The sequence below is a fragment of the Theropithecus gelada genome, chromosome 7a, assembly GCF_003255815.1.
Source record: "Theropithecus gelada isolate Dixy chromosome 7a, Tgel_1.0, whole genome shotgun sequence".
NCBI classification, from domain to species: Eukaryota; Metazoa; Chordata; class Mammalia; order Primates; family Cercopithecidae; genus Theropithecus; species Theropithecus gelada.
Window position 1 is genome coordinate 50,499,012 of NC_037674.1, and position 17,721 is coordinate 50,516,732.

The window sequence follows — 17,721 nt, forward strand, 5'->3', positions numbered from 1 at the left end:
AATTCACCCAGAACAGAGAGCAGTGTCCGTCCTGAGTCCCTCCAGCTCAGCCAGCATCACTGAGCAGCTCTCTCCCTCCCCACTCCTAACTGCTCCAGGGGCAGCAGGGGAGGCGCGTGACAGAGCAACCCTGAGAGGCCAACTCGCGGAACCATAACTGGGATTCCCGCTTGCGCCCTCAGGTCTCCCTCCCTTTTCCAGCGTCAAGCTCTTTGGGCAGCTGCTGGGTTCAGTGAGTTGGGTGGGTGGGGAGAATGAGGGGCGCCCAAGGCTGGGTTTTTACCCCTTGCTGCTACCTGGATCTCCCAGCTGAAATTCCAGTTATTAGTGGCCCAGGAGAGGAGAAAGTTGGAAGACCCTAGGGAACAGGGTTCCAGGAGTGTATCAGCTCAACCCCTCTCCCGGGAGAGCGACCCCACCACCGCAGGCCCTAATCCGCTGTCAGCAGAGCCCAGCGGAGCTCGGCGTTGAAGGAGGCACGTGGGGGAGGCGGGAGTGGGGAGCAGGCACGTGGTCCAGCCTTCTCAGCCCCGTGCTGCCCCCCGCCCCCCGTGAGGAGGGGTTTGGGGAGGTGGGGGCGGGCCCGGGCGGGGGCGGGCGGCGGGCGGCGCCAAGCGTGGGGCGCGGGCCCGCGGCGGGAGCTGTCCGCAAGACCTAGTGCTGAAGTAGGCGCGGACGTGCCCGGTGCCTAGCGCGTGGTAGCAGGCGCCCAGTGCCCCAGCCGGCGAAGACCATGGCGTTTATGGTGAAGACCATGGTGGGCGGCCAGCTGAAGAACCTCACTGGGAGCCTGGGAGGCGGCGAGGACAAGGGGGATGGGGACAAGTCGGCAGCCGAAGCTCAGGGCATGAGCCGGGAGGAGTACGAGGAGTATCAGAAGCAACTGGTGGAAGAGAAGTGAGTGGGATCCCTTCTTGGCTCCAACGACCTCCCCCTCCCCAACCCCACAGCTGCTCAGTCCATCCCCGGGCCAGCCTCAGGTCCCAATCCCCTCTCCCCTACCTTCCTAGACACGGTAAGAGACCGGGAGGTGTCCTCTACACTGCCCCCAGACCCATCCCATCTCAAACCCAAAACCCTGCTCCAGCTTCATACTCTGGTCAAGGGGGAGTGGGGGAAGGGGCGACCGGAGTCTGGGACGAGGAGGGGGATGCACGTGCGTTTCTGACGAAACAATAATCCCTTAATCCGATCTGGTCCCAGCTGCCTGTGTCTTCCAACTGGGGCTCCTCTGAGCTTGAGGCTCTGAAAAAAGTGGTGCAGCCGAGGAGGCTCAGAATCGCGGAGGCAGACCCTGAGATGGGGGCACTCACAGACATTGAGCCTACTTGTGTGCCTGCAGTGCTGGGACAGAGTTTGGGGCTGGATTCTGCTGCTAGGCTACTTGGGTTCAGAGCCTGGCTTTGCCTATTAGCTGGGTAACTTTAGGCAAGTTACTTAACCTTTCTGTGCCTGTTTCCTTTTCTGGAAAGTGGGGATGGTAATCATAATACATGTCTTGTATATTTATGAAGATTAAATGCCAATGCATGTAAACTGTTTAGCAGCACCTGGCACATGATAAAGTCTCATAAATGATAGCTATTATTTCGCTTAATCCTGATACCAGTTTTGTGAGTTGCAAAACTTTATCCCCATTTTACAGAAGAGGAAGGTAAGTGACTTACCTAAGGATATACCTAAAATGGTAGTGGAGCTGGGGTGTGAACCCAAGTTTGTCCTGAATACTTTTCCCTACACGACATAGCTTCTCAGTGAGGGAACAACAGACCAAGTTGGAGGCCATGAGGGACAAATAATTAGGGTCTGCAGAGAGAGCCAGACAGACTGCCACCTTGGCCCCTAGTTCCATCCAGCAGCAGAGACAACAAAGGGCACTGTGATGGGGAGAGGCAGCAGAGACCTGGCTGTCCTGGTTGGATTGCCTTTGCTACACACAGGGACCAATACAGCAGTGCTGCCAGGACTCAGAGACCCCTTCTGTCCCTCCCTCGAAGACTCCAACTCCCTTCTCTCTGCCCTCATGGTGACTCTGCCCCCGGTGACCCTGCAGGATGGAGCGGGATGCACAGTTCACACAGAGGAAGGCAGAGCGGGCCACACTGCGGAGCCACTTCCGAGACAAATACCGGCTACCCAAGGTAAGCTGGCCCTGGCTGCAAGGCACATCTGGGACCCTGAGCTCTGGGTTCTCAACTCCTTCGTCCCATTCTGGGCACCACAGCCTGCAGTTATAAGACTCACAGGGTGCTTGGTTAGATCCTTCCTTCTCATTCATTTGTTCATTTATTCATTCACTCACTCATAGGTAATCTGTGCCCACCAAGGGCCAGGGCTTTGTGCTGAGGGGACCCCAGTTCTCATGAAACTGACAGGTCTGTATTTCTGGAGCCAATCTAGGCCTCTTCTCTCCTCCACCCCCCCGGTACCACCACCAAGCCTAGGCCAGGCCTGGGCAGAGGAAGACACAGGGGAGGCAGAAAGCAGATTTGACTGCAGAAGTGAGTGCTCTGGGGGTTTCTGAACCTACTGGAGGGTAGAACTTACTTAAGGTGGGGGAGAGAAGCCCTGTGTGTGCCAAGTACTTGACCTTCATGTCCTCATCTAACCCCCAATAATGCTGCCAGGCAGCTATCACCCACAGCCACAAATGATGAAACTGAGGCTCAGAGAGATGGAGGGACTTGGCTAAGATCATACAGCCAGTGAGCCATGGAGCTGGGACCAGCCCTCAAGCCGGTGAATATGAGCCTGCCTTTGCTCCAGGGCCCCAGGCTGCTTTCCAGGGTATGGAGTCTGCCTGTAGAGAGCCAAGTATCCCCTTGGCTGGCCAAGCAGCCAGAGAGTATGTCTCAGGAGATCCCTGCCCCCATGCTCCCCTGAGCAGTGCAGCGCCAGATGGGCATGTAAGTGTGCTGCTCCTGTTGTCTAAGGAGGGGACTGAAGCACAAATCTCTCCCAGAATATCGCCCTAGTGCACCCAGAACTGTGCTGGACTCGGGAAAATAGCACAGGGCTCTAGTGCTCCTGATTTTGATCTTCCACTTGAATTGAATGACCAAATATATGAACATCACATTCACTTATTCAACAAATATTTACTAAGTCCCCAGCTGCTTCTGACTGCCCACAGGCCACCAATCTTTTGGAAATCTCTCACGGGGAAAAACCGGTCCAGAAAGCCTGCCTCACTGCAAACTCTCCTGGAAATAAAGTCATTCCTCAGATACTTGTGCTAGGCATATAAGAGACACCTGCCATCAGGGAAGTCAGAGTTGAGCAGAAGAACCAAGACTTGGATGCAACTGAGTAGGACATGAGGCGCCCCCCAGAAGAACAGTGAAGGGCAATGGCCATCGTAGGTGCCATGCCAAAAAACACAGATGTTGGAATCAGTGACATAGGTTTGAATCTAGCTCCCCAACATCCTACCTGTGTAACCTTGGACAATTTAAGTTACTTAAGTTAGTTAAGTAACTTAAATTTAAAGTAAGTTATCTAAATCCTGTAAGCCTCAATTTCCTTATTTGTGAAGTGGGAGTAACAATACCTACCTACCTCACAGGGTCATTGTGAGAAGTAAAGGCACCCAGCTCAACATCTGCCATGTAATAGATGTAATAGATGTTTCATAAATGGTACCCATCACTATTTTTGGTTATACCCTTAAGCATAACAAGAGTCAAAACATGACTTAGATGACTGTAACAGTGTGACTCATAAGTATTTTCATTTTGTCTTTACTCGCTGTGCTGGTCCTTCAGTATCTCAGAGTGAAATAAGGTAATATGAAAGGTCTCCATGTCCAAGCATCCAATGCTTGATCCTGGGATGTGGGGGTGGGAGCTGAGCTCACTGGAACATGGGGCTGAAGAATCTAGGGGGCCGGGCACGGTGGCTCACTCCTGTATTCCCAGCACTTTGGGAGGCCAAGGTGGGCATATATCACTTGAGCCCAGGAGTTTGAGACCAGTGTGGGCAACTTAGGGAGACCTCATCTCTACCAAAAAAAAAAAAAAAAAAAAGAGAGAGAGAGAGAATCTAGGGGCCTGGAACCTAGACCAAACCTCCTCCCTGTCCTCTCAACTCTGGGTTCTCACAGACTTCCACTCCACCCCACCCTCTCTTCCCTTCAGAACGAGACAGATGAGAGCCAGATCCAGATGGCAGGTGGAGACGTGGAGCTGCCCCGGGAGTTGGCCAAGATGATCGAGGAGGACACAGAGGAGGAGGAGGAGAAGGCCTCAGTCCTTGGGCAGCTGGCCAGCCTTCCTGGCTTGGACCTGGGCTCACTCAAGGACAAGGCCCAGGCCACACTGGGGGACCTCAAGCAATCAGCTGAGAAGTGTCACGTAATGTGACCACTTCCCCGGAGTTACCCACTGGGCTGGGCCCCCATGAGGGCTGAGTGTGTGTCAACTTCCAGAGACCCATACTCCATTTGGGGCTTTGTTTTCCTTGCCCCATCCTAGTTCCAAGACCTTTCCCATCCATGCCCCAACCCTATCTTCTGGTTTTTTCCTCTCTGCTGGGAGCAAAGCCCCCATCTTCACCTTACCCTTCAGGACCCTCCCTGCCAGCTCAGCCTGTGGAGGCCTCCCAAGATTGCAGGAATATGCCCATCCCTCTCTGGCCGTGGCCCCAAGTTCCTGCACACAGGAGCACCCACAGAAAGACACACACAGCACACAAAACCCCTGGCACGTTCAGAGACAGAAGCCACAGATGCATCCCGGCACACATAGACATGCACACACAGGCCAGCTCCCTTGCGTGTCCAGCCCCTCTAGACACCAACACTGAGATACTCTCAGAGAGAGCTTGGGCAGATACCCTGGGCAGACAGGAGGCCTGAGTTCTAGTCTCCACCTTTATTGTTCTTGAAAGCCCCTGCTCTCTCTGAGCCTTGTTTCATCACCTGTAAAATGGGAATGGCTGAATGATTTCTAAGGCTCTTTCTGGTTTAGACTTTCAGAGCCAAGCCCACACCCCTCCTTGGGCAGGGCAGCAGCTACCACCACAGCCTCCAGCGGCTGCCACTGTGGGCTCTGGGAGCCGGAGTGATGCTGTGTGAGAGGCAGAGTGCCAAGGATGAAGCTGGCACTGAACAGTAAGCGGCTCCAGGCCTTCTCTGGGCCCAGGGCCCAGCCAATTTCTGTTCTGTTCCTGTAGAACTTTCTCTGGATTCCATAGCTGGAATCTCCTCTCCTAGCTCAGTGAAAAATAAAAATCCCAAATGGTGTGCCTACCTTCCCACTTCTTACTGGCTTCCAGGAGTCTTGGAGTTCACAGCCCCCCGAGCCTGCCTTAAAGGGGTGTCCTCCACCCCACAACCTACAGCTTCACAGGAGGGAGGAGGCATCCAGTGCTAGGAGTGGAAGCGTCTCCAGCTCTGTTCTCTGGGGACCCTGGGTGAAGGTGGGGTCTGGGGCCTATGAAATAGGTCTGGCTTTGAGGAGGATGGCGCAGCCTCATTATGTGGGGAAGATAGGACCTCTGGGGCGTCACTGAGACCACAGGTGGGGCCAGGGCTGGACCGCAGCTGTCTTGGGTGCCTGTGCCTACACCCCTCCTCACCCTGGAGATGGAAGATATGCAAAAAGAAAGAAGACAGGGCAACTGCATTCCAGCCCCACACTTGATGACTTTGAGCCTGTCCTTTCCTTCCTTGAGCCTGTCTTGCTTGTCCCCTGTAAAATGAAGAGTCCCCCCTCCCCAAAATAGTAATAATACATGTTTCAAACGGTGACCATTTATAAAGCATGTGACAAACTATCAATAAATGTAACTCATTCTTTTAAAAAAACGAAGAGCCCAGATCTTATCCTGCTCACCCGTGGCAGGCGCTGAGGGGCAGGGGGCAGGGGAGGTTTCAGAAACCAGCCAGGAAGCTCCCCAAGCAGGTCATCCCCGGGGCCTGGGCAGGAGGAAGGTGCTACGGGGCCAACCCCAGGTGCCCCACCCCGAGGTCCAGGGCCCAGCCTGTGAGGAAGCCAGCCAAGGTTCACAGGCAGGAGCGGCCATCTGAGGGTTGGGTTTCAAGGGCAAAGTTTCCATGAGATCTGCTTTGTAAAATAAGAACAAAGCCCATCAAACCTGTACAGGAGGTCATGGGGGGCTGGAAGAGGGGAGACAGGGCAGGAAGAGACACAGGCCCAGCCCTGGAGTGTCCCCAGGGAATGGGCCTGGGCCTCTGAGCTACTCCTGGGCTTCTCCCGGGCCAGGGCCTCCTTCTGACCTTCTCAGAGCTGGAGGAGACCCAAGCCAGAGCCCCAAGCCGGGTAGGGGGGTCATGGGCTGCCTCCGCAGCGTCAGCAGCAAGGCTTACGTCAGCACTCCACCCTCCGGGGCCTTCTGCCTAATGGGATTGGACAGACCCCTTCCCCCTCAGTGTTTTGCAGGGCTGAGAGGGAGAGGGCCGAGAGGGTGGTGGGCAGTGGGGGCTGGGGGACGTGCACTCCCTGAACCCTGTCAAAGCAAGGCTGATTGGAACCTGGATTAAAGATCAGGAGCTGGATTAAAGAAAGGGAAACATTTGTTTCCCCTTCACCCTGGGAATGGAACCCCAAGAAACCTTGACTGGTTTGCACTACCCCTGGAATGGGGTGGAGGAGGCTGCGGGGCTCAGATAGAGATGGACAATGAGGGCAGGCTGAGGGGTCCCCAGCTCTGTTGGGCATGCCTGGCCTCCCTTCTTCCTTCCCCCTCCCCATCAGCCCTGTAATCTGGGTCTCTGTCAGTCTGCACCCCTCTCACCTGTGTGCCCTCACCCGCTGCCGCTCTGCTGACTCAGTGCCTGTCCTGTACCCACACGCAGCTGGGGGCTGACTTGGCCCAACTGGAGCTCCTCCTCTGCACCTGCCCCCAACTCCCAAGCCCTTGGGCCCTGAATACATCAACTACTACTGTCTTCCCAAGCTGTTCCTACCCTCTCCTATTTAGACAATCCAATGTCTAAATAGGATATTCACATATTTGTCCTGTGACTGGTCCACCCACCTGGTGTGATATGAGGGCCACAGAGTCATTTGCCACCAAAACTTCCCATTTCACCCTCTGCCTAGAACCCCATTAGTACCCTGCAGTTATGACTCTGATGTTTATGGCCTGCTCCTTCCTTCCCTTCCCTCCCTCCCTCCTTTTCTTTTCTTTTTTTTTTTTTTTTTTTGAGACGGAGTCTTGCTCTGTCACCCAGGCTGGAGTGCAGTGACGTGATCTCGGCTCACTGCAAGCTCCGCCTCCCGGGTTCACGCCATTCTCCTGCCACCGCACCCGGCTAATTTTTTGTATTTTTAGTAGAGATGGGGTTTCACTGTGTTAGCCAGGATGGTCTCGATCTCCTGACCTCATGATCCGCCCACCCCGGCCTCCCAAAGTGCTGGGATTACAGGCGTGAGCCACCGCGCCTGGCCCCCTCCCTCCTTTTCTTTTCCCCTTTCCTTCCTCCTTCATACCCTTGTGGGCAGTGTGAGCATACAAAAAATGTTAAAAGGTAGTTAAAAGAGCCCCTCCCACTTCCCCAAACCCCTTCAGCAGGAGGGAAGAGGCAAAGATGATTGCCTGTCCTGCCACCTCTCACCCTCAGAGGCTCTGGTTCCACAATTTAAAAGATTTCAGGGAAACCCTGCCCAAGAAGCCTGCAGTCCCCCACTCCTACCTTCTACCCACCTGGACAGCTCAGGCCCAGTTGCCAGCAGGAAGAGGGTACCAAGAAACAAGTGACTTTCCCAAGGCCAGTTGGTCCCCTGGGAGGAACTGGGGAGGGTGACCAGGGTTTGGAGCATGGAGGATCTCCTGTTCCCTCGACAGCCAGATGGTTCCTCCTCAGACACCAGAGGCCCCAGGCAGGCACTAAGGACACCTGGGACATGCTTGTTAGCTGAGCCGAGCTGCTGACATTGCCTGTTGACCCAGCTGACACTCAGCCGTGAGGCTGGGGCTTCTGTCCTCTATCCCACAGACCTGAGGTGGGGCTGGGGGTGTAGTCACAGGGCCCACGGCCGTGCCTCCAACCCAGTGCCTGCCAGGCAGAGCTGTCCCCAGAGGCCATTTGAGGTTTGAGATCAGGGGAGCAGCAGCAGCACTGAGGAGGCCTCAGCCTCATTCAGCAGGAGCTGCGCCTGCATGTGTGCTCATGAGCGTGTGTGTGGGGCCTGCGGGGGTTTATGAGCCTGCACACGGCTGTCTTGTGTCTGTGGGATCTGCTGTGTGTAGGTGCAGGGATGAGTTCCTCTAGGGAAGCTGTCATTGGTGTGCTCCTTCCCTCAGGCCCCAGCCTCGGCGTTGGGCCATTGCCCTTTCAGGGAGGGCTGGGACAGCAACCCGGCCTCTGGGGACAAGAGCCCTTCTAGATGACCTTCCACAGGAACAAAGGTTCTATGTCCTTTCCCACATCCCAGGTAAAGAGGATAAAGAAGGGCCAGCTGGACACCTGGGTACCTCTATCTGCTCCTGAGGCCCATCTGTGTCTTCCAGGGCTGGCCCCGTAGGAGAAGGCTCGGGTGCTTCCCCTAGCTTGGCCCAGGGCTGGCTCTGTGCTTGGATGACTGGGATGGAGGTAGGAAGACAGGGCAGTCCCCTGAACGTTGCTGGGAGGTAGCCATCCTGCTTTGGGCACCTTCAGAGCGTTGAAAGTGAGAGGCGAAAACAACTCTGTCTCCTAAGAAGGAAAACATGACCTTTGGAAAGTGGATCTGCACGTTTCCTACAGGCTTCTGCCGTTAGAAGCAAGCTCTGCCCCCAGTGGCCCCAGCCTCCTACTGGGCTGCCTCCCTGCTTGGCAGGCGACTTGGACACAGGAGAAACCTAGAGGCCATCTAGATGTTTTATTCAAGGAGGGCCCCTTCCCAGAGGCTCCTCCAGCAGCCTCAGTCCCCAGGCCTTTCCAGCACTGAGTCCTCCCTGTGGGGGCCCACTGCTCTCCACAACTACTTGAATAAGAACTTCAGGCCTCTGTTCTCAGCCAGCCAATACAGTGATCACAAATAAGCAACTGGGGTTGATGGGCCAACCCTCACTCTATCACCCTTCAAGTCTCTCCTCTAGTCTTCCATCTCATCTTACATTTCCACTCTTCCTTCCATCTTTTTTTTTTTTTTTTTTTCGGAGTCTCACTCTGTCACCAGGCTGGAGTGCAGTGGCGCAATCTCGGCTCACTGCAACCTCTGCCTCCTGGGTTCAAGCGATTCTCCTGCCTCAGCCTCCCGAGTAGCTGGGACTACAGAAGCCTGCCACCACGCCCAGCTAATTTTTGTATTTTCAGTAGAGACAGGGTTTCACCATGTTGCCCAGGCGGGTCTCCATCTCCTGACCTCGTGATCCGCCTGCCTTGGCCTTGCAAAGTGCTGGGATTACAGGTGTAAGCCACCACGCCCAACCCCTCCCATCTTCTCAATTCATCCACCCCACCAGGTCCATTCATTCCCCTCCTGTTCCCTCACTTTATATATTGAGGCTTTTTTGTCTGGCCCATTTCCAGAGATAATCTGAAGTACATTTCTCTCCCTAGATCTGAAAGTCACATTTTATTGTATTCTTACTGTATGTCATGCCCATGTGCAATACCTCATTACAAATTCCCATGGGGCCCTTATCCTCAACCTCATTTTATGAAGAAATAGGCTAATGGATGGATCCCAAACTTCAAGGCCAAGTAGCAGAGCCAGAATTCTAGCAGCTCCTCCTGCCCTCTGGGACACTGCTCCCCACTGCCCCCCGATGGCCAGGCCAGGGGCTTCAGGGAGAATAGTTCCCAGGGTCTGTTCCCATCCAGGTATGGAAAATCCTGGGATGACTGAGCAACCGGCAGGGAATGGGTAAGTCTAAGGAACTGCTCCCCTGCTGGCAGCCAGGGGATGTGCTCCCCTCCTACTCCCAACAAGTGCTGATCAGATTGACACCTGGGGTGTGTGTGGGGTTGGGGGAAGGCCAGGGTACAGAGTCTGCTGGAAACGGAGCCTCTAGGGGCTGGGTGTGAGCATGATACCTTAAAAGATGCCCTTTTCCCCAGTCCAGCCCACTGCTCCCTCACTAGCCCAGGGTAAGAAGGGGTAGGAGGCCAAGAGATCCTGTCTGGGGTGAGACAGTGTGCAGTGTGGAGGGCAGAGCATTTTGGAAGACTGCACTCCTGGAGCTGAGCTGAGGAGCAAAGAGGGAAAAAGCCTTCCCAGCTCCCAGGCCTGTGCTCTTCTCCCCACTGGTCGCCTGGGTGTGGGCAGGAATGACCCTGGTCAGCCTTTCTCCTGGATCCCTGGGGGCTGAGGGCAGATGTGGCTATCATTCTCAGCATTCTCCTCCAACCTGTGACCTCCCCAACCCTACCTCAGCTTCCCCAGCTTTTGCTGCAGTCCTTCTTGCCCCAGCCTGTGGGCAGCGGCCCCCCCTCCTGTTGTTCTTAAGGCAAGAACAGATGCCCAAGTAGAGAAAATAATTTAATAGAGAAACAGTGAATTATACTCTTCACACCCAGCCTCCTGCAGGGAGGACAGACAACTCTTGCCCAAGGAGGCATTTAAGGGCAGAAGGGCTAGAAATCACCAACACCCGCTGATTATTTAAAAGAAACTCTCAAATACATTATTTTCCAGGTTAAATTCACTTTGTACTCATAAGTGCCCATGCTGTGGGCTGTGGAGGTATCAGCCCCATTGAAGAGATGGGGAGACCCAGGCCCACAAAGAGGAAGGGGTTTGCCCAGGGCTCCACAGCGGCAGAGCAGGCCTAGAAGTGGGAAGCCTGGAGTGCATTGGGTCAGACCGTCTCCCTCTCCCAGGCTCAAATTCCAGCACAAGGCCCGCGCTGTGGCTAGTGTGGGGCCCAAAGAGGAACGGAGGTGGGAGAGATGAGGACCAAGGAACCTTCCTGAGTGCTCCCTAGGCCAGGGCAGGAACAAGAAATGGTCTTCTTAAATTTGCCCCACCCCGAAAGATACAACTTTCATGCTTGAAGGATTAATTTAAAGTACCGAGATGGCGGGCAGGTGTGAGTTCCCAGAAAGACTGGTGGGTTCTATGGGGCTGAGTGCATACTGTGGGGTGGGTGGTCCCTGAGGGGTGCTGGAGTGCCCCCATTCCAGTGCAAGGAGGAGCTGAGTTGGAATAAGGGGTCCCGGGAAGGGCAGGCCAGGGGCACACCTGCCTACTGGCAGGGCGAGGGTAAGCACAGAAGTGCCCTGCAGGGGCCCCTTGCCCTCTTCTCAGAGCAAAAAATGATAGACGGCTGCATGCTCCAAAACTGACAGGCACAGGATCCAGTAACCACCGAATAACAAACAAAGGTCTCATGAAAGAAGTGCTGTTCTCCCAGAGTCCTGCCCTCCCCTCCAGCATACAGCACAGCCATCAAACCGTCTGTGGGGTGCAGAGTAACCTGAGGGAGGCTGGGGACTCTGGAATGTGGGGGTCTCAGCACTGTCTATCCAAGAAGCCTGCTTGCCAGGGCTGCAGTGGGCCACTTCATTCTTGGCATCAGCCTGGGTTAGTACCCCTCTGCCCCAGATGGCTCACGTCTGTCCAATCATTCTTCTGGGGTCACTGTAGGGTACAAGCTATGGGGGGGGAGGGAGGCAATGGGGGAGGGTCAGTCTCAGGTCTTTGGTAAGGGAAGCAGAACCCAGGGCCCCCAGCCCTCACCCCTCTTTGGATGGAGGATCGACCCCAGGGCAAGACTCACAGCTACGAACAGATTCCGACAGTCCCTCTTTGTCCAGGGTGTCAGCTTCCCAGCGAGATTCCCTCATCTGTGGGATGTGAAGGCAGCACAAGGGATGAGAGGCAGCCAGGAGGCAGACACACGAGCCACAGCGCACAGTGCTGAGCAAGAGAGAGAGTGAAGGACGGGGACACGAGCCACAGCGCACAGTGCTGAGCAAGAGAGAAAGTGAAGAGCAGATACAGGGACAGGGAGGCCTGCAGAGGAGGCGGGAGAGCAGACATACACCAGCAGGGTAGGGATGACAGCCACAAGCAGAGAGCAACAGAACCCACAGACCCTAGCCCCAGCGTGGCCCCATGTGCCCACCTTGACCTGCTCCTTCAGGTATTCAGCTCGGGCCATGAGGTTCTGAACCTGCCAAGGAAAGATATGCCCTTGGGTGTGGGGGAGAGTGGCGGGGGGTGGGGTTTCAAAGGGAACTCCTCCTCAACCCTGATGCTCTCTAGAACCCTCTGCCCCGTCAGAACAACTTGCCTCCTGAGTCCCTTATCTGCTCCTTCCTCCAGGAAGCCTTCCCAGACTTTTTGCTGCTGGGTTCCCAGATCCTCCACTGCCCTGTCTGAGTACCCCAGCCCTACGGTTTTGACTTGCAGACCTGGAACACCCTGAGAGTGAGACATTCCAGAGGAAACCCAAAGAGATCCCCACAGGTAAGAGCAAAGAAGGGAAGAGGAAGCCTCCCAACCCTCTCAAGCTCAGTGGGCACCTCAGTGTGAAGCAGCTCCCGCCTCCGGCCCGGGGGCTCCGCTGTAAAGAGAGGGCGTGTGGTGAGGGCAGGGCAGCCAGGGGCCCTCTGGGGGGCAGAAATGGGGGCCCTCACCTGCCAGCAGCAGCAGCAGCTCCCCCAGACTATGCTGGTACAGGTCCAGGGCATCCTGCTCCCCACCAGCAGCTTCCTCCTGCAGCCACAAGGACACCAGGCTGCTTAGGGTCATGGCCTGGATATCTCCCCACCCCGCCCCATCCTGTCCCACCTAGACCCTTCTCACTGGCACAAACCTTGGCCATGGCAGCTGAAGCTACTTCCAGGGCAGCTAGGAGGCGTGGCTTGTCCCGGGCCATCTCTAGGATGAGAGGAAAGGCTCAGGGTGGGGGAAGCAGCCTGCCTGTTCCCTGCAGGATGCCTTTGCCCACCCGCCTCCCCCTCAGGCTGTGGGGAGGTTTGCTGGGGCCCCTGGGGTCAGCCAGGAACCGGAAGTCTACCTCTGAGCAGATCTCGGGCAGAGGTCCCCTGCCTCAGCAGGGCCTGATTGGAGGAGGAGACGATGGCCTTGAGCTCCTCGGCCCGGGCCACGTACTGCCCCACCTGTAGCAGGGAAAGGGCCTGAGGAGGTGCTTTCTCACCCGCTGCCCTTGCCAGAACCCACCTCCAAGTTCTCCCTCTGCATTGTTAGTGACTGCCGCAAGCTATAAGCATGTCAGGGGGCAAATGAGGCTGGCCTGACCCATTCCAAGCTCTGTGTTGCAGGAGAGGAAGTTCCAATTCTAAGACAGCCATTCCCCAGGGGCCCTGAGATCTCAGGGCCTTACCCCCTGCCCCCCTCCACTTCCTCATGGGGACTCTCACCCACCTTCGCCTTAATTGCCTCCTTCCGCTGGGCATCTGCCTCATCTGCAGAAAGTGAGGTCATATGAGGAGTCTGGGAGAACCCCTGCCCCACACCGAACCCTCTGGAATCCCTCCAAACACAATATTCCAGGTTTATGCTCTGCTTTATTGCCTACAACACTCTGGATAGAGAACTGGAATCCACCTATTGCAGCCACAGACGACTCCCATCCCTGCTGCACCCAGGGGCTTCAGGCATGGCCTGGGACTCACAGTGCAGGGCAGGTACGAAGAAGTCCAGAGCCTTGCAGTAGAGCGATAAGGCGGCTGCTGCATCCCCCTCCTGGTCTTTCTTCACAGCCTGCACCACCAGGGTGGTCTAGGGGATGGGCAGATCAGGGGTCAGGTCCACTTCCCTACCCTCCCACACTCACCAAGATGGGAGATCAGCTCCCCTGAGCCCACCCTCTGTCTCTGTTGGGCGAGTCACCTATTCACCACCAAAGGGGTCAACGAGACCTTCAGCCCACCCTCAGCCCACTCCAGCCCCATCCGCCTGCTCACCGCTCGATCCAGACTCTCCCTACTGGGCATGTGCTCCAGGTCCACCCAGGGGTGCGCAAAGAAGTCCTGGAAGGAGATGCGACGGCTGGGGTCCCGCTCCAGGAGCCGCTGCAGTAGGTCCCGGCAGTCTCGGGAGAGCAGGGGTCGCAGGGGGAGCTGTAGGGAAGGGAATGGCAGAGACAGATCACACTGGGCTCCAGCCCCTCAACCTCTAGCCCAGGGGTCGGCGAGGAACCCGAGGTATGCGTTGGACAGGTGGGGAACCTGAGACTGAGGAGGAACAGGTGGGTCAAGATGATGGAGCCAGTGAGGAGCCAGGCCTCCATCCCTGGACTCCTGGCGCACCCTCGCTGGAGCCCTGAGCTGAGCTAGAATTGTGTTTCTGGGTCCTTATTTCCCTCCCTGGACTATATTCCTGGGAAGGCTGGGTCTGGCTCTGCTTTGGCTTTCTCCCCACAAGGTCCTGCAAAATAGGCACTGTGCTGCCTGCTGTGGGCTGACTTAAGTCCCTGGGACAGCCCGGCACCTCGACTTCCAGTCTAGAGCATGCCCCTCCACTACAAAGGCAGCCTGGAGCCCACACTCCAGTCTCTGCAGGTGAGAGCGAGGTGTAAACCCTTAGGGCCCTGACTCCCTCTGCCCCCCAATGGTTGCTAAGGGCCTGCTAGACCCACCTCGATGACCCGGTTGCTACGGATCTTCTCTTCCAGCTCCAAGAACGACCTGGAGGCAAAGGGGGGCTGCCCGAAGAGGGCTTCTGTGGAAGGGAGGCAGAGCGGAGGCTGGGAGGGAATAGGTCAAGCCTGGCCTGAAGCCCCTCAGCAGGGGTCGTGGGCCAGCAGTGAGTTTTCATCAGAACCCTTCAGGAGTGGCCCAGAGAGGCCTTGCCTGAGGAAACACTGTAGGCCTCAGGGTGAGAAGCAGGGAAAAGAGGTCTCACCATACAGGATGACCCCGACGGACCAGAGGTCTACGCGGGCGTCATACTGCCGCTGGCACACCATCTCGGGGGCCATGTAGAGTGGGGAGCCACGGAGCACGTGCTTCTCATCCCACGGGGACATGTGCTGTGCGAAACCAAAGTCTGCAGGCAAGAGGTGAGGCAGCAGGGTTTGAATTCTAGCTGCTTCCACTCCTGGCTTGTAAAGCCTCACCCCAGGCTCCTCTCCACTCTCCAGACCCGATCAACCCTATTTCCAAGCCTCTGCTCATCATTAGCCTGGAACACCCTCTCATATCTGCCTCTGGGATGTAAAACCTACCCATCCTGCACAGCTCCCTTGGGCACCTTTTCCTAGGAAGCCCACCTGATCACACTAGCTACATGGATAAGCCCCCACCCTCTTACTGTCCCCCAGGCTTAGGTTCTACCACAGTCTCTGGCCTTCAGCGTCAATTCTTGTCCAAATCTTATCAAGGGTCACCACCTCCTACTCCTCCACCACACACTCTCCTATGTGGCCACAGATGGAGTCACAGACTTGAGCCCCAATTCTGATGGCAGACCAAGTCCTGTCCCTGACCACAGAGTGATCCCTGATGCTGGTCACACACTGAACCCCAGCACTGTTCCCAGACTGACCCCCAAACCTAGACACACAGTGAGTCCCAACTCTGGCCACAGACTGAGCCCTAACTCCACCCATTATGCTGCTGGACTTGAGCATGGGTAGCCTGAGAAAGGTTCTGCCTTTTGATGGCAGGGCCCAACCCCAGACTTCGCAGCCTGTTACTCTTTGAGGACTCTATAGAGGGCTCCATGAGAACTAGGGCTGCTGAGTGAGCCCAGGGAGAGGGAGGCCTCTGCACTCTCCAAACCTCATCCCTGCTGTTTCAGACACAGACCTGCCAGTTTTAGGTGGGGCTTCTCCAAGGAGCTCAGCAGAATGTTCTGTGGCTTCAGATCCAGATGAGAGATACTGCGTTCATGCAGGAACTGCAGGGCGCTAGCTGAGGAGTGGGACCCACAAAGAGACAGTTCAGAGCCCATTCCCGCCTGCCTCTTGTCTGCTCGGCTCACATCTGCCTCCTCAAGCCTACACAGCCCCAGTTCCTGCCTGGCTAGTCTAATGTTTTCCATATAAGCACCAAGATCCCACCACTTCTAGGAGTTTGCCACTCCACCCGAGTGCCCACCCTCCTCCCCTCTGCCCCTTCACAAGTCTCCCCGCCTCTCAGAAGCCTCTCTGGATGCCCCAGTCCTAGAGAATCTTGCTCTTTTCCTTGGCACAGCACTTGAGTCCTACCTACAGGACTCTGGAATGTTCTACAAGGTCCTTATATTATGTTCTATGTATGGAAGCCTCAACACCCCACAGAGGGGGATTACTCCCTCATCTGTCCCACAGCATCCCTGAGCAAGGGTTGAGTGTATGAGATAAACAGGACCCTAAAATTTCAGACTGTGCAGGAGGCAGCTGCAATGTGTGCCAAGGCTCTAAGCCTGGCGGAGGGGTGGGATGGCGGGGGGCAGAGAACAAGGGACGGAGCGTCAGCCTGGGGTCACAGTCCTTTACCTAACTGCTGCATGAAGACACGCGCCACCTTCTCAGGCAGAATCCTGCGGGTATGGATGAAGCGAGACAGGTCACCCCCTGCGCAGAACTCCATGATGAGGTAGATATTGTCACTGTCCCACTGTGTTTAGAGGTAGAGAGGCAGCCTGAAGAGAGTGTCCCTTCTCCAGCTCCCTTTTGGCAGCGGCCCCGCCCAAGGCTCGCACCTGAAAGTCTTTCAGCTGCACAATGTGGGGGTGTCGAATGCCCTTGAGGATCTCAATCTCCGTCAGGAGGTTCTCCACCGATGCCTTGTTCAGACTTTTCTTGGCTACACACTTTATGGCTACCACCTCACGAGTGTCCTTCTGCGGGACAGGAGATTTGGGGGCTCTGCCTTGAGGAGGCCAGGACCTTGCCTGACTGGAAAGGCTCTGTCTGGTTCCCTCGGTCCCCCGACTCCGCCCCCTCCCCGGGTCTACCTACTGCACACCAGCAACGGGCTTCCCAGCTTTCCCTTGTGAGGTCAGTGAGGAATGTTGATTCTGGAGTCCTGGCTTCCCGACCCAGCCTCAGCCTGGTCTTCTCCAGCCCTCAGCTAGATGATCCATTTCTTTGCATTCTGGAGTGCTCCCAGCAGAGGCATGTCACTCAGAGTTCCAGAACCGCCCACTCTGCCTCCTAACTGGCTCCAGTCCCAGACTCCTCCCAGCCCACCAGGTAACCTGTTTTGAGCCTGTTCAGCCACTGACCCTGCAGGTGGGTGCAGGTGCGCCCTTTAAGACCTAAGCGTGGCGGTCGGCTCCAACCTCCGCCGAGGGTCTGGCTGGGGCGAAGCTGGCCTCCCGCCCCTAACTGTTCCCACACTGTCGCTAACCTCTCGGAGTCTCCCCGGCCGGCACCAGCCGGGCTAGCTCGGGCGGGCACGGGGCCACCGGCCGGCACCCACCTTGGCGTAGGCCTTGTACACCGTGGCGTACCTGCCGCTGCCCAGGCGCTCGGTGAGGATGAAGCCGTCCAGGCGCGGGGGGCCCCAACCGGGCCCCGCCATCCCGGCCGCCCGCGCCCGCGCAGGCGCTTCCTCGCTGCGGGCGGCGGTTCCGGCGGGTGGGGGGACGGGCCGAGCACGGGGCTGCTCCACGCTGCCCCCAGCGCCGCCCGCCGGAAATGCAGCGCGCATCGGAGACGCGGCTCCGCCCCGCTCCCGGCGCCCCTCCCCTGTCCCCACACCTCGCCGGGTCATGCGCCCCGCCACTTCCTGCAGGGCCCACGTGGGGACACAGAGGCCCCGCGAGCTTAGAAGTGAGCGGAGGACTGCCGGCGCGGTCTCCGGGGACTCCCAGCGGGCGCAGAGGCGTCTAGAGATCGCCCACATGAGGACGCGGGCTCCAGAGGAGCCGA

The 17,721-nt window shown here is 56.8% G+C and overlaps 2 protein-coding genes across 5 annotated transcripts; one reads left to right on the forward strand and one right to left on the reverse strand.

Moving 5' to 3' along the window:
• The first annotated feature begins 576 nt into the window (after positions 1 to 576).
• CPLX3 (complexin 3) lies at positions 577 to 5,776 on the forward strand. Its single transcript, XM_025390130.1, has 3 exons — positions 577 to 897; positions 2,054 to 2,141; positions 4,137 to 5,776. The coding sequence occupies exons 1-3, from the start codon at positions 734 to 736 to the stop codon at positions 4,359 to 4,361; spliced, it is 477 nt and encodes a 158-aa protein (XP_025245915.1). The 5' UTR covers positions 577 to 733; the 3' UTR covers positions 4,362 to 5,776.
• A 4,641-nt stretch (positions 5,777 to 10,417) lies between these two features.
• ULK3 (unc-51 like kinase 3) lies at positions 10,418 to 17,477 on the reverse strand. Of its 4 annotated transcripts, none has more exons than XM_025390264.1 (16): positions 17,270 to 17,477; positions 16,548 to 16,688; positions 16,342 to 16,385; positions 15,671 to 15,775; positions 14,766 to 14,909; positions 14,500 to 14,582; positions 13,826 to 13,981; positions 13,535 to 13,640; positions 13,284 to 13,324; positions 12,916 to 13,018; positions 12,712 to 12,776; positions 12,533 to 12,611; positions 12,419 to 12,459; positions 12,019 to 12,066; positions 11,671 to 11,737; positions 10,418 to 11,545 (listed from the first exon to the last, which is right to left on the reverse strand). In XM_025390264.1, the coding sequence occupies exons 3-16, from the start codon at positions 16,352 to 16,354 to the stop codon at positions 11,529 to 11,531; spliced, it is 1,068 nt and encodes a 355-aa protein (XP_025246049.1). In that variant the 5' UTR covers positions 16,355 to 16,385; positions 16,548 to 16,688; positions 17,270 to 17,477; the 3' UTR covers positions 10,418 to 11,528. The 4 variants fall into 4 exon arrangements, with proteins under 4 accessions (XP_025246049.1, XP_025246047.1, XP_025246046.1 ...); XM_025390262.1 differs by having other exon boundaries at positions 12,025 to 12,066; positions 16,342 to 16,462; positions 17,270 to 17,471; XM_025390261.1 differs by having other exon boundaries at positions 16,342 to 16,462; positions 17,270 to 17,471.
• Positions 17,478 to 17,721: the final 244 nt, after the last annotated feature.